The following is a 12,536-nucleotide window of genomic DNA, read 5'->3' as shown; positions in this document are numbered from 1 at the left end:
GCACCAATCAGGAGGGAACCCCCAACTCCCAGCTTCTCCCTGAAGAGCAAAAAGTTTAGACCACAAATATAATGCTCCAACTTGTGACACTGCCACCCAAGAAATGCTCTCCCAAATCACCTAGCTCTAACAGACAATAAGGCTTGTATCTAGGTCTACAGGACTATATTAGACAAAGCAGTAGTTATTAACAGGTATGCTAGCAGTCCCCACGGCAATCCCTCCCCATCCCCAGGTTCAGTGCAGAAACAGAGCAGGAGAAAACACCATCTCCAGGTTCTTCCCTAAAAGGAATCTGCAGACTTTAACAGCTGCTGCCCGAAGATAGGGCTTCTAATCAGCCTGTATGTTGGAACTACCTGTGATTCTCCCAGGAGCCTGACAGAGTAGCTAGGCACATCACCCACTGTGTCCTCCCAGATTACTTCAGTAATAAAACCAAATCTCCAGCTTCTCACTAGAAGCATATCTAGACATCCAGCATCCCAATTATTATGGCTGCCACGGAAGGGGCTGGCTCTAGAGTTGGCAGGATTCAGCATTCACAAATCCTTGGGGACCACACAAACTGAAGAGATGGTTCTATACAGACACACAGACTCCCACTAACTATCCACTCTGCTTAAGCACAAAGTAGGCAAAAACCCAGCTGTTTCTCCCTAATAGGGACTAGTCTGCATATCTAATGTCCAGACTTTCCAACTGCTGCATGAAGGTCAAACTTGCATCAAGGAGCTGAAGGGGAAAGTAATGAGTAGTTCTCCAGGAGCTTGAACAGGTTCCCAAGCCTTAGGGACAATGACAGGTCTTCACATACCATCATCTGCTGCGAACCACTAAGAACAAAGACAGTGGTATGGATAATCACAAAGGTTTGAGTGGCAGCCATAAGCTTGGGGTGGGCTGATTGAAAGTTCTCAAATAACCTTATACTTCAAGGAACTACAGAAAAAACTAACAAGGAGCGTAAATGAAAAAAACTATACAGACATGAGGAAAAAAAAACAAGGAAACTACAAGCTGCTTTTTTTTCTTTTTAAGATAAAACTTTAACCAGATTCGGAGTAAGAGACCAGGTTCAAACAAAATGATAAATGAAAGACCTATTACACCTATTACAGTGAGAATTTGCCAATATAGTCCTTTGCAGACCCACTGACACCTTTAAACTTTTCCGAAGAATCATTACACTAATCAGACCATTAAAAAGTACCAAATTGAAGGGGGTCCCGGAGGGGCGCCTGGGTTGCTCAGTTGGTTAAGTTTCTGACTCTTGATTTCGGTTCAGGTTGTGTGTTCAGCCCCATGTTGGGGAGTCTGCTTGAGATTCTGTCTTCCTCACACACACTTGCTTGCTCTCTCAAAAAACAAAAAAAGTACTAACTTGGAAATATAGTCAAAAAAAGGGGAATAAGATTAGGAAAGGAAGGTCAAGTTAATAGTCAATGGATTATCAACTAGAGAAATAGTTTAGGACATGTGTTACTGTTGATTGCTTACTTATATGTGCCTACTTGGCAATAACTGTGGATCATTCAAGTCTAAAGATCATTCAAGTCTAAATCTAAAGTTTCAAGTCTAAACATAAAAAGGACAGAATAAACATCACAACCATGTAAAATCCTATTCCACTTTCCACTATCAGTTTCATCAGATGGAAATTCTTCATCTCTAGAGCATTAAGGAGTAGGAGACAGAGCTTCATGATTATTCTGATATGCCCAGTCCTTTCCCATTGGAACAGGACATCTACTGAACCAGATTAGGAATGGATGGCTGCTATTTTCCCCATGGGCTCAGGATGAAAGACAGGATTTTCATGGAGTTAGCCCAAGCTGGGTATAAGAGGTAAGGTAGTATAGAAAGGGTAGAGGAGGAGTCCACATAGTTTTATACAGTTGGAAATGGAAGACCCAGAAATTTAATGACTTCAGTGACCCTGAATATCTCAATTTTTTTTCAGCTTTCAGAAAGTAAATTGTACTTGTATATTAAAATTACACTTTTTCTCCTAGTTCTCAGAGTTGCCATTCATCTTATACTACTCCAGAATATTTTATATTACCAAATACTCTATTTTTTTAAAGATTTTTTACTTATTTATTCATGAGAGACACAGAGAGGGAGAAAGGAAGAGAGACACAGGCAGAAGGAGAAGCAGCCTCCATGCAGGGAGCCCGACGTGGGACTCCATCCTGGATCTCCAGGACCACACCCTGGGCTGAGAGTGGTGTTAAACCGCTGAGCCACCTGGGCTGCCCCCAACTACTCCATTTTATAAACTGTCTCAAATGACTGGCAATCAGTTCCTCTAAGTGCCATCTACACAGTGTTGCTGGGGTGTTAGTACAGCAAAGTAGAAAAAATTCTAGCTGGGGACACACAATTACATTCTACAAATTTCACAGTGGCATATTATTTCTACCAATCATATCATCAGTAGGATATATGGAAACAGAAGTCCTCTGGGATATATTAAGTGTGCTTCAAAGAGTCTCTACCGCTATTCAGTAGAGTGAGATGTGGGATACATAAACAATGCTTTTTCAGAACTAGACTGTAATCTGAAGATTTTGATCAGAAGTTACATATCTGAATAATCCCTGAATGTAAAGGTTGTCTATGGTGAAAAAATGCAGTCCTTAGTAGTTAGAATGTAGAGAAGGTAATGGAATGTACACCATTTAAACATCAGAAGAGTATGTGGCTATGGAAGATAAACTATGATGTTAACCTAAGGTTATTCCGAGTTGAGATTTTAATAGTATTCCAAGCTTTAGGGCCTAGACACAGGTTACACAGGTGTTATCTCCATGGAGAAATGGTAGAGGCTTCCATACCTTATTTGGACTATTCATGGGTTTACCTGGGCAGGGTGACAGTGTATATATGGAACGTGTCCCCCCCCAAAAAAAGAAGAGTATATGTGTGCATGTGTGTGTTCCATTTTGTTTTGCTTAAATGTTTCTATCACTTGCGATTGAGAGTCCTAATATACAGGAAAATCTATAGCCTGAGACTGGGATCCTCTACAGTTAAGTATGTTATCAATACGGAGACTTTATGTCTGAACTGGCCTTACTGGGTGGCCCAGTGGTTGAGCATCTGCCTTTGGCTCAGGTCGTGATCCCGGGATCCTGCGATCTAGTCGTGCATCAGGCTCCCGGCGGGAAGCCTGCTTCTCCCTCTGTGTCTCTGCCTCTCTCTATCTTTATGAACGAATGGATAACACCTTAAAAAAAGAAAAAGGAAAAAAAAGAACTAGCTTATGTAAGGAGTTCATGTTGCCCTAATATTAAGGTTAATTTTATGGAACCAAAGGGTGACATTCCTGGCTAATACCCCAGGTCACATAGCAGACAGACCTGAGCTTCAGTCTAGAGTTCGGCGCTTACAAACTGCGTTCTCTACAAACCATGACATTTTTTTTTTAACTAAGTTTCCTTTCTTCATTTTAGAGTGAAAATAATAATATCAGTCTGGCTGACCATATTGAGAAGACCAAGTGTACGGTGTATACCAAAGCGGCCCCTTCGGCACCTACCACCTGTCGGGCTCTAAGCGCTAACAACCGGGGCAGCAGCCGACAGGAAGGGGCGGAGCGCGGGCGGCGGCAGGGGCCGGGGCGGGAGCGCCGCGGGGAGGGAACCAGCCAGCGGGAGGCGCCGGTAGGAGCTGGCGGCTGCGTAGCCACCGCCGACCTGCCCCTCGCCGTCCCCACCGTCGGTCGGTAGGGGAGGCCTGTCCGCGAGGCCTGTGCTGACCCTCGGCTCTAAGCACTCGGGGCGCGGGGACACGGGCCCATGGCCACCGCGGCGGCTCCGTCTTCCTTGGCCCTCAAAGCCTGCAGCACGGCCGGGGTCCCCAGCTCCTACGGAGTCTTCTGCAAAGGACTCTCCCGCACCTTGCTCGCCTTCTTCGAGCTAGCCTGGCAGCTGCGCATGAACTTCCCGTACTTCTACGTCGCAGGCTCGGTGATCCTCAACATCCGCTTGCAGGTACACATTTAGCGCCGCGCCCAGGAGGCCGGCGTCCCGGCCCGGACATGGCCGCCTCCCGCGAGGCCCGGCGGCGAAGCGGCGCGGCGAGCGCGAGCTCTGGAGTCTCGCGAGAGGGCGTGAGCGCTCTCTGCGGCTGCGCTCTGGGTCCTCGCGGAGCTTCGGGCCGGCGGCGGAAGGCGGGGACCGGCTGGCGGGGGGGCCGCGGTCGGTTTTCCGGAGACCGCGAAGCGCTTCAGCTTATTTAAGAAGCTTTGCAGCCTTCAAGCAAAAACAGAGCGACCGTGACGCGTTAGGAAAAAGGAAGGCTACGAAAAAGTTTTCAGAAAAATAAATGTTCGTGTACAGCAAGCTCACGGTCCGAAATAAAATAGGAAAACGTAAATTTCGGGAAGATTGGATTGGATTGGATTGTAAGCAGGACCTTGAATTAATAAGAAGCTGAAGGTCTTAAAGATACACGTGGAAGGCAAAAATATTTCCTCAGTCCAGCAAGAGAAAACCGGGACAATCCAATTTTCAGTGGGAAAAAAAAAAAAAAAACACCACATAAAGCATCCTTCTGATGCCAAACAACGTAAAATGCTGCTGGATTTTGAACAGGGGGTTGGAGTGTAAGAAAGTGGACTCTCGGTGCCCCTGTGAGTAGCGAGTGGTTCGAGCCCTTGGAGCCAACCAGGCACAGCGCTAAGCGGGGCCGCCTCGTGAATAACGTGTAAATGATGGTCATGATGTAAATGCTGCTGGTGGTTTTCGTCTTTTGAGATAATTCTCAATCGTTGTGAGAACGCGAATGTTACCAGCATCGATCGTGGAAAAGGACAGTTAAGATGCAGGGATGTTGAAGCGGGAGGGAATGGTGATGGTGAGAGAGACAGTCGTCAATGGGGAAGGGCGTTTTAGTATTTAAAGAGCAAACGGTAGAAGCGGTATGCCGTAAAGTTGCAATATAACCGTGTTAAAGAGGGAGGAGAGTAAGGGAGAACAGCATGAATTCCGTAAGAAATGTCTAAAGATAAAAAAAGTTAGGTGGGATGTCTCAAAAAGAAAACCTGAGAGTACCGGGTGTGTTTGAATATAAAAAGAGGTTTTTGTTTTGTTTTGTTTTGTTTTTTCAGAGTCTGAGGATGAATTGGTGGTCTGCAGATTCCTTAAAAATTAAGAAAATAAATCTTATTATGAAACAGGAACATTCAAAAGTTTTTCGAGAATTGCACTGCATACTTCACTTGTGAATAATACTATTCATACGAAGTCATAATTATGTAAACACTGAATACCAATACAAGGAATGATTGTGTGGTATTGGGGGGATTGGAGAGGACACAGGTGTGTGTAATGGGAAAGACTCCCTCAAGATCTAATACAGAGAAGTCAATAAAAAAGTATAAACACATTTTTCAGGAAAAAAAAAAACTATAATCGTAAAATGTGTAAAGAGTGGATAGAGAAAAGGAGGACTGCTGTCTTTCACTATCAATCCAACAGTATTATTTTGCTTTTTCTTAATTGTACATAGGTATTTCTTTGAAACTTAATTTTTAAAAAGTTTCATTTTTAAAAGGTGTCCCCCCCGCTGCCCCAGGCAATTGAAGTGTACTGCACTGGTAAAAAGCCACCATAGTAAACTGAGATTGGGTTTTTAAATCAGACAGATCACTGTTAAAATACAAACTGTTTATGGTTTTAGGCGAGTCCATTAATCTGCCAAAACCCAGTTTCCTCAGCTATTAAAAGAAAATAAAAATACCTACTTTGAAAAGTCAGTCCGGGAATTAAAAATAAGCCTCACATGTTTCTCACATGTTGATGTGAGAAAACTTGAAACTCACAGAATGCCTGTCTTTTGCAGTGGAGCTTTTCAGTCCTCAAGGAGATCTGTAAGGTACTGACACTGGGGGCGTAGGGCAGAACCCCCAGAAGGATTTTAAGAGATAAAAGGGGCCATTATTTGTAGAGGTAAAGGTTTATAAACTAGTTGTAGTTTTGTATTCCACTGACTTTGTACAACCAACAAGTATATTCTAAGGTTGTAAGATAAGTTCCCCCTCCAGCACCTGGTCTGGTTTTGGGTTATTGTGTTTCCTACCCTTTCTGTATTCTTTTGTCTCCAGGCAAACTTTCTTCGGCCTTCTCTGCCCTTCTTTTTTTCCTTTTCTTTTGCCTATTGTTACTCTACCTGTGTTTTAAGACTAAACTTAGATGACACTTTTTTTTCATTATATTTTCCCAGAGTCCCCTGATTGTATTAGAGTTAATTTCTTTCACTCCATCCAAGGGTTAATTACACACGTAAATAGCCCATGTCATTTTCATAGGCTGCCCAATTTTTCCCTAATTGTGCATTAGTCATCAGATGTGGGTTTTTGTTTTTATTTTTAGATATTGAAGAGACAGGTTTCTATAATCTCTTCCATTGGTTATTACGTATTGTTCTGAGAGTGCAGGAACTAAAACATTTTGTGTTTTTTTAAAGATTTTATTTATTCATGAGAGAGGCAGAGACACCCCTGAGGGAGAAGCAAGCTCCCTGCAGGGAGCCCAATGCAGGACTTAATCCCAAGACTCTGGAATCACGCCCTGAGCTGAAGGCAGATGCTCAACCACTGAGCTACCCAGGCATCCCTAGGAACTAAAAACGTTTTAATCTAAAATATCAGCAATGTAATTTGATCAATGAAATAATTCTGTAATGCCAAGGGACTTACAAATGGTGAGCATCACTCTATACTAATGTCCCACTTTGTAACAAAATAATGTGACCGCCATTAACCCTGGAGTGGTGAGGTACAGGGATACTCCCAGTTCAGATGGCTACATGAACAGGTAGGTGCCTCTTTCAGCCATTCTTAAGCTCAGCCTATTGTTACACTAAGGAAACCGAGACACTTTAGCACTTACTATATATCACATCCTCCAGCTATATTGGAAGCACTGTGAGGAAAGATACTGTATCCTATCCAATTTTACAGCCCATCTAGCATCAGCAAATATAAAGTAGGAACTGAATGAAGGCTCCATGATTTACCCTTTATTCTTCACAATTGCTCTTAACACACAGTCTTTATTTTTCTTCCTGCATTTATAAATCAGTGAGGTTTTCCCAAGGGAGAAAACAAAATTTTTGCCCTGACTAAACTTATTCTAATTTGCAAGTAGTTTAATTCCTCTTACCATTCTTCCAGGCAACATCCATGAAGCCAAAGACTTTGTTCATTGCCATATCCCTTGCCTAGAGCATTGCCTAATGCAGAGTAAATAATAAACATAGTTGAATAAATGCCAAATTGGTTGTTTTTTCTACACAGAGTCATCAGGCAATGAAGGAGATAAAGATATAGTTGCCCTTATATTAAGGTGATTGATCCATTTTATTGCCCATAAATTGAGCGTTTTTAGGCCATCATGAATATTGATTGGTCCAGAGATTCCTCCAGCATGAGGAAGCCAAGGAGTGGCTTAATTTGTGAAAACACAAATTAAGAAACAACACATTATGAAGTATAACTAATAAAAATGCTGGGGAATGAGGACTGTTTAAAAGGGAAATGGTGATCATAGTAACATATATAACTTAAAGATTAGGGAACAAGAATTTTTTTTGAGAACAAAAATATATTATTACTTGGCTATAAGAACTTATTACTATCAGCATCTTTTAATTTTTTAATTTTACTTAGTTTTTAATACTAGGAATACCAGTTATTTACATACATGATGTGTATAATTCTCATGTATGTCCCATCAGGAAAACATTTTCACCATCATTTTTCAAATAAGGAAACTGGTATTTAAAGAGGTTAAGTTTAACTTTCCCAAAGTCATAGTAATTGGCCAAACAACAGTCAAGCCTCAAGTTTATTCCTAAAGATACTTCTGTTGAGGGATTTAATTTTTTTTTAATTGTAGGTAAATCTGAATAATCCTATTGTTTTGTTTTTAGTAATCCTGTTTCTTAAATTTCAGAGTTTTTTTCAAAGATTTTACTTATTTATTTGAGACAGAACACGAGCAGGGGAGGGGCAGAGGGAGAAGCAGACTCCCTGCACCCTCAGTGGGGATCCTGGCAGGAGGTTCAGTGGGGCTCTCTCCCAGGACCCCAGGATCATGACCAAGCCGAAGGCAGACCCTTAACTGACAGGCGCCCCTGTTTCTTAAATTTCAAACATATGTATTCTCTGGGTCATAGTTGGCAATATCTTTTTTTCCTTCAGCATAATTATTGAGGGCTTTATGTATTAGAATATAAACATTTGATCTGTAAACCCAAGCATTATACTTCCTGCTGCCTGAAGACATTTGGCCTGTTTGTGAGGAGGAAGGGAATGGAGGGAGACACGGAAAAGGACATTACCCCTAGGATGGAAAGAAAACACTTTCCTTCTACCGAAGGAGTGGAGATCAGGTGATCCAGGTGATTGTAAATTTTGAAACAAGCTATCACTGCTCTGAGGAGGCTTACCTAAATTTTCTGTTACAAAGTCTTGCAATTCTAGTTTTATGGGGACTTTTCCTGGTTCAGCAATAATAGATTTGATAGAGTCAAAAAGAAAATAGGATTTACACATGGAGACATAAAAGGGTAGGAATGGAAGGTTTAGGAATATAGGAACAAAAAGAGAGGAAAGTGTTAGAAAGTGGGCCTGGAAAGTAGTATGAAGAAGTAGACTTGGATGGTTTCAGGCACATGAACCAAGAAAGGAACCCTTGCAATAAATAGAATTCCCAGTAGGGTTCAATGGACATCAGTTGACTTGGATTAATTACCATGAGTGTGGGAACTTCCTTGCAATTTTAATAAGAATTATTCAATAGCCTGTTGCTCGGCAGGATTACCACCAGACCAAGTCATGAATCTGCACAGCTGAAGTCCACTTTTCCCCCACGCCACTCCACACAAATACAATATCAGCAATGTTTTTGGGGCAATCAAAAGGCTGAGGACATTACTGAGTGCCTACAACAAATGATAAGAAATTATGGAATTCTTAGTAGCTCAGTTGCAGTATATCTGAGGGCACTCCTGCCAGTTCCTGACCTAATTAGGGATCTGCAGCAAACATTAGAAAATTTTGCTCATCTTAATGGCTTTCAAATACCAAGTACGTGAATTTATTCACAGTCAGCTAATGGAAGGCATCAATGAACAAAAAGGAGTGAAAGTTGTTCATATATTGAGTAAAAGAGATGAGTATATCTTTCCATATGAACCAAAGTGAGGAAGAATACATGATCACAACCAAAAAAAAAAAAAAAAAAAAAAATCGCCAATGAGATAACTGTACCTGGAACGTCTTTACTCTGAAATCATTGGCACAGTAATAGAAGTGGAACCAACAGATAAACAAAAAAAAAAAAAAAGGTTTAATTTGAAAAAGATATTTTTCAAGAAAACTTTTAGTTTTTAATTGATAAAACTTGAAAGCATCTCAAACTGGTCAAAAAGGGATGTAATTAATAGGAGCCTTAAAATTCAGAGGTCAGGTTAGATCTATATGAAAGAGAAAATAAGTTAATTTTAAAATAACTCATTTTAAATATGGGGCTAAGGAATAGAGGTACCAGTGTCTTTGTCTTCTGAAGCTATATGTTTGTTGGTGTTTCCCAAAATTGCTAAAATTGAAAATAGCACATCTGTCACTTAGGATTTCTTATTTATAAATACAGCTCTTCAACAACTTTTTTTCTGAACTGATTAAACCAATCATCTGACCAGTTTTTTAAATGAAGATTCATTCTGGGAGTAATCCAGCACATGGCATAGATTTCTACAAAAAGGCATGAATCAATGTCACAAGTGAGTGGATTGCGGAATTACAGGTTTTACAGATGTCCCCCCTTGTTTCTGTACTTCAATATAAGGAAGCCCCTGGCTTAGAGCACATGAAGTTCCATCCGGAACAGCAAACAAAACACCTAAACCATCAGAAATTCAACAATGTCACCTTTGAAATCTGTATTGATCCATGCATAATTCCATTGGGAACTTTTCCTTCAGCAAAGTTCAAGACAACATGGCTTGAACACTGAAATATCTTCGCTTGAGAAAGGGTCAAGGGCAACCACTAGGCCAAGTACAAGTGCTCAGGAAGAAGTCTCTTTTAAAAACAGGTTATTTGCAACACTCCTGGTCTCAGATTTGGGAAAACTAAAAAAAAAAAAAAAAAAATCTATTCCATCAAGACTATATAAAAAGTTTCTTTTGGGAGCACCTGGCTGGCTCAGTCAGAGTATCTGACTCTGGATCTCAGAGTTTTCAGTTTAAGCCCCATACTGAGTGTAGAGATGACTTAAATTTTTTTTTTAATTTCTTTTGGAGAGAAGCAATTGGCAAGAAAGCAATTTCCCAGTAACTTGGTCCCAGAATAAGATCAATTCTTTCCAGATTGCATGGAACTAGCTACAGATGTGATAGTAGCTTTCATCAAATCATGGCTGCATAGCATAGGCTCTTATGGGAAGGGAGATAGAGACCTTAATCTCAAAATACCATTTTAATAGGGAGAAGGCAGTCATCACTAGCCACTGCCCACCCAGTCTGTAACCCAGACCTCGTCTATCATTTTCTGTTCTGCTTCTTATCAGAAATAGGCCCCTGCTTCTTAGAGCTTTACCTCTCCAACATTACTACAGGAGAAGTGAGGACTTAATTCTAATGAGACATTTACTGCTAAATCCCACTCATAAGTGGGTCTGTGCATGGTTGTTTAAATGTGTTTTTATCTTGGTCATTAAAGGAAAGTTTGCTGATACTACAGTGTAGATCTAAACACTAAAATTAAGTATGCTCACTTCTAATAAGTATAAAGTAATCTAACTTTTCACTGAAAAGGATGCATTCCAAACTAAATTATTCTCAATATCTGAATCTAAATATAGCCAATATGATCAGAATTCCACCTTTCCTAAGCAAGATAATCCCAGTGACAGTTATTAGGAAATTTCTTTCAGTTTTATTGAGATATAATTGACATACAGCACTATATAAACTTAAACTATGCACCATAATAACTTGACATATATACCACAAAATATTGACTACCACAATAAGTTCAGTTAATATCCACCATCTTATATAGATACAAAAAAATAGGATTTTTTCTTGTGATGAGAACGTTTAGGATCCACAATCTTAGCAACATTCAAGTTTACCATACAGCAGTGTTAATCAGTCCTTATGTTGTACATTACATCCCTAGTATGTATTTTTTTTATAACTGGAAGTTTCTATCTTTTGATCCCCTTTATCCAATCCCCCACCCCCTCATCCCCACCCAGGAGTTTTGTTTTGTTTTGTTTTTTTAAGATATTAATTTTTGACAGCACAAGCAGGGGGCGTGGCAGAGGAAGAAACAGATTCCCCACTGAACAGGGAGCTGATGAGGGGCTCAATCCCAAGACCCCAGGATCATGACCTGAGCCGAAAGCAGATGCTCAACCAACTGAGCCACCCAGGTACCCCCAGGAAATTCCCTATATAGTATCCAATATAATGAGTGAAGTTAAGAAAATTAAATCTTTTTGTGAGTGGGTGCATATCCTCATCATCGTGGTTACATCAGAGTGTCCTATAGCATAGGTCCCTGGAGGAAGAGTACATTTTACTAAGCCCTTATGGTTTTTATATTCTTCCCAGCATCAGACTTGATCTACTGCTCCATCAAAATTAACTTACAACCCACCTATTTTTCAACATTAATTATCTAGTTTGTTTCTGTTTTATGTTTGCTTCTACAATTGAAAAATTATGGCAATTTAAAACCCTACAACAACTTCATTATTTATAGTTTTTAAACATGTTTAAAATTATAATTTCTAAAAATTACCAGATAACAAACTTTCATTCAAAATTGCAATATTAGCAAGCACAATTTTACCACCTGCTGGCCTTAAGATTAAATCAGCTACTTTGATTTCATTTCAATTATTTTATTATAAAAGTCAACCCAGCAATATATATATATATATATATATATATATATATATGTATATACACACACACACATATATATATAAATACAAACATGTTTAAAATGTATACAAATACACAATATTCTCTCTTAAACTTTCTGTTCTTAAACCCTGGTGAGCTGGTTGTGTTTTTCCTCTCTGACAAGGGACACCAGTGTTCGTGTAATTCTTACATGCAGATGCACACTCCCACAAAAACTCAGTATCTAAGTGTGATTTTGATCCTTGTAAAGTAGATGTAAAGTATTCTTATACCCTTAGGGATAAATATTCAATTTATTTTTATAAATTAAGTTGATTTTCTATTATTCAGAAAAGGTAGTATCTATTCTAGTTTGGATTCATAATGAGAGTCTGTTCCTTTGTTTTAAAAGTTATGTCTGTTTTTATTGCAAAATTCTCATTGTATCCTCACATAGTGGAAGAAGCTAGGGAACTCTGTGGGATCTCTTTTGTAAGAGCACTACTCCCATTCATTAGTTGTCCATCCTCATGACCTGCTCACCTCAAAAAGGCCCTACCTCCTAACATCATCACATTGGGTATTAGGATTGCAAATTTAAATTT

At 39.9% G+C, this 12,536-nt stretch overlaps 1 protein-coding gene across 1 annotated transcript; it reads left to right on the top strand.

Annotated features, from left to right (window-relative positions):
- Positions 1 to 3,605: 3,605 nt before the first annotated feature.
- SMIM10L1 (small integral membrane protein 10 like 1) lies at positions 3,606 to 5,188 on the top strand. Its single transcript, XM_077871056.1, has one exon. The coding sequence runs from the start codon at positions 3,804 to 3,806 to the stop codon at positions 4,008 to 4,010; it is 207 nt and encodes a 68-aa protein (XP_077727182.1). The 5' UTR covers positions 3,606 to 3,803; the 3' UTR covers positions 4,011 to 5,188.
- The last annotated feature ends 7,348 nt before the right edge of the window (positions 5,189 to 12,536 follow it).

This window comes from Canis aureus, chromosome 25 (assembly GCF_053574225.1).
Source record: "Canis aureus isolate CA01 chromosome 25, VMU_Caureus_v.1.0, whole genome shotgun sequence".
Classification (NCBI taxonomy): Eukaryota; Metazoa; Chordata; class Mammalia; order Carnivora; family Canidae; genus Canis; species Canis aureus.
Note: the sequence above shows the minus strand (reverse complement) of the source record. Positions and strands in the feature narration are given on the sequence as shown.

Coding starts and splice junctions, on each gene's coding strand:
- SMIM10L1 (XM_077871056.1), top strand. CDS start 3,804: ATGGCCACCGCGGCGGCTCCGTCTTCCTTGGCCCTCAAAGCCTGCAGC.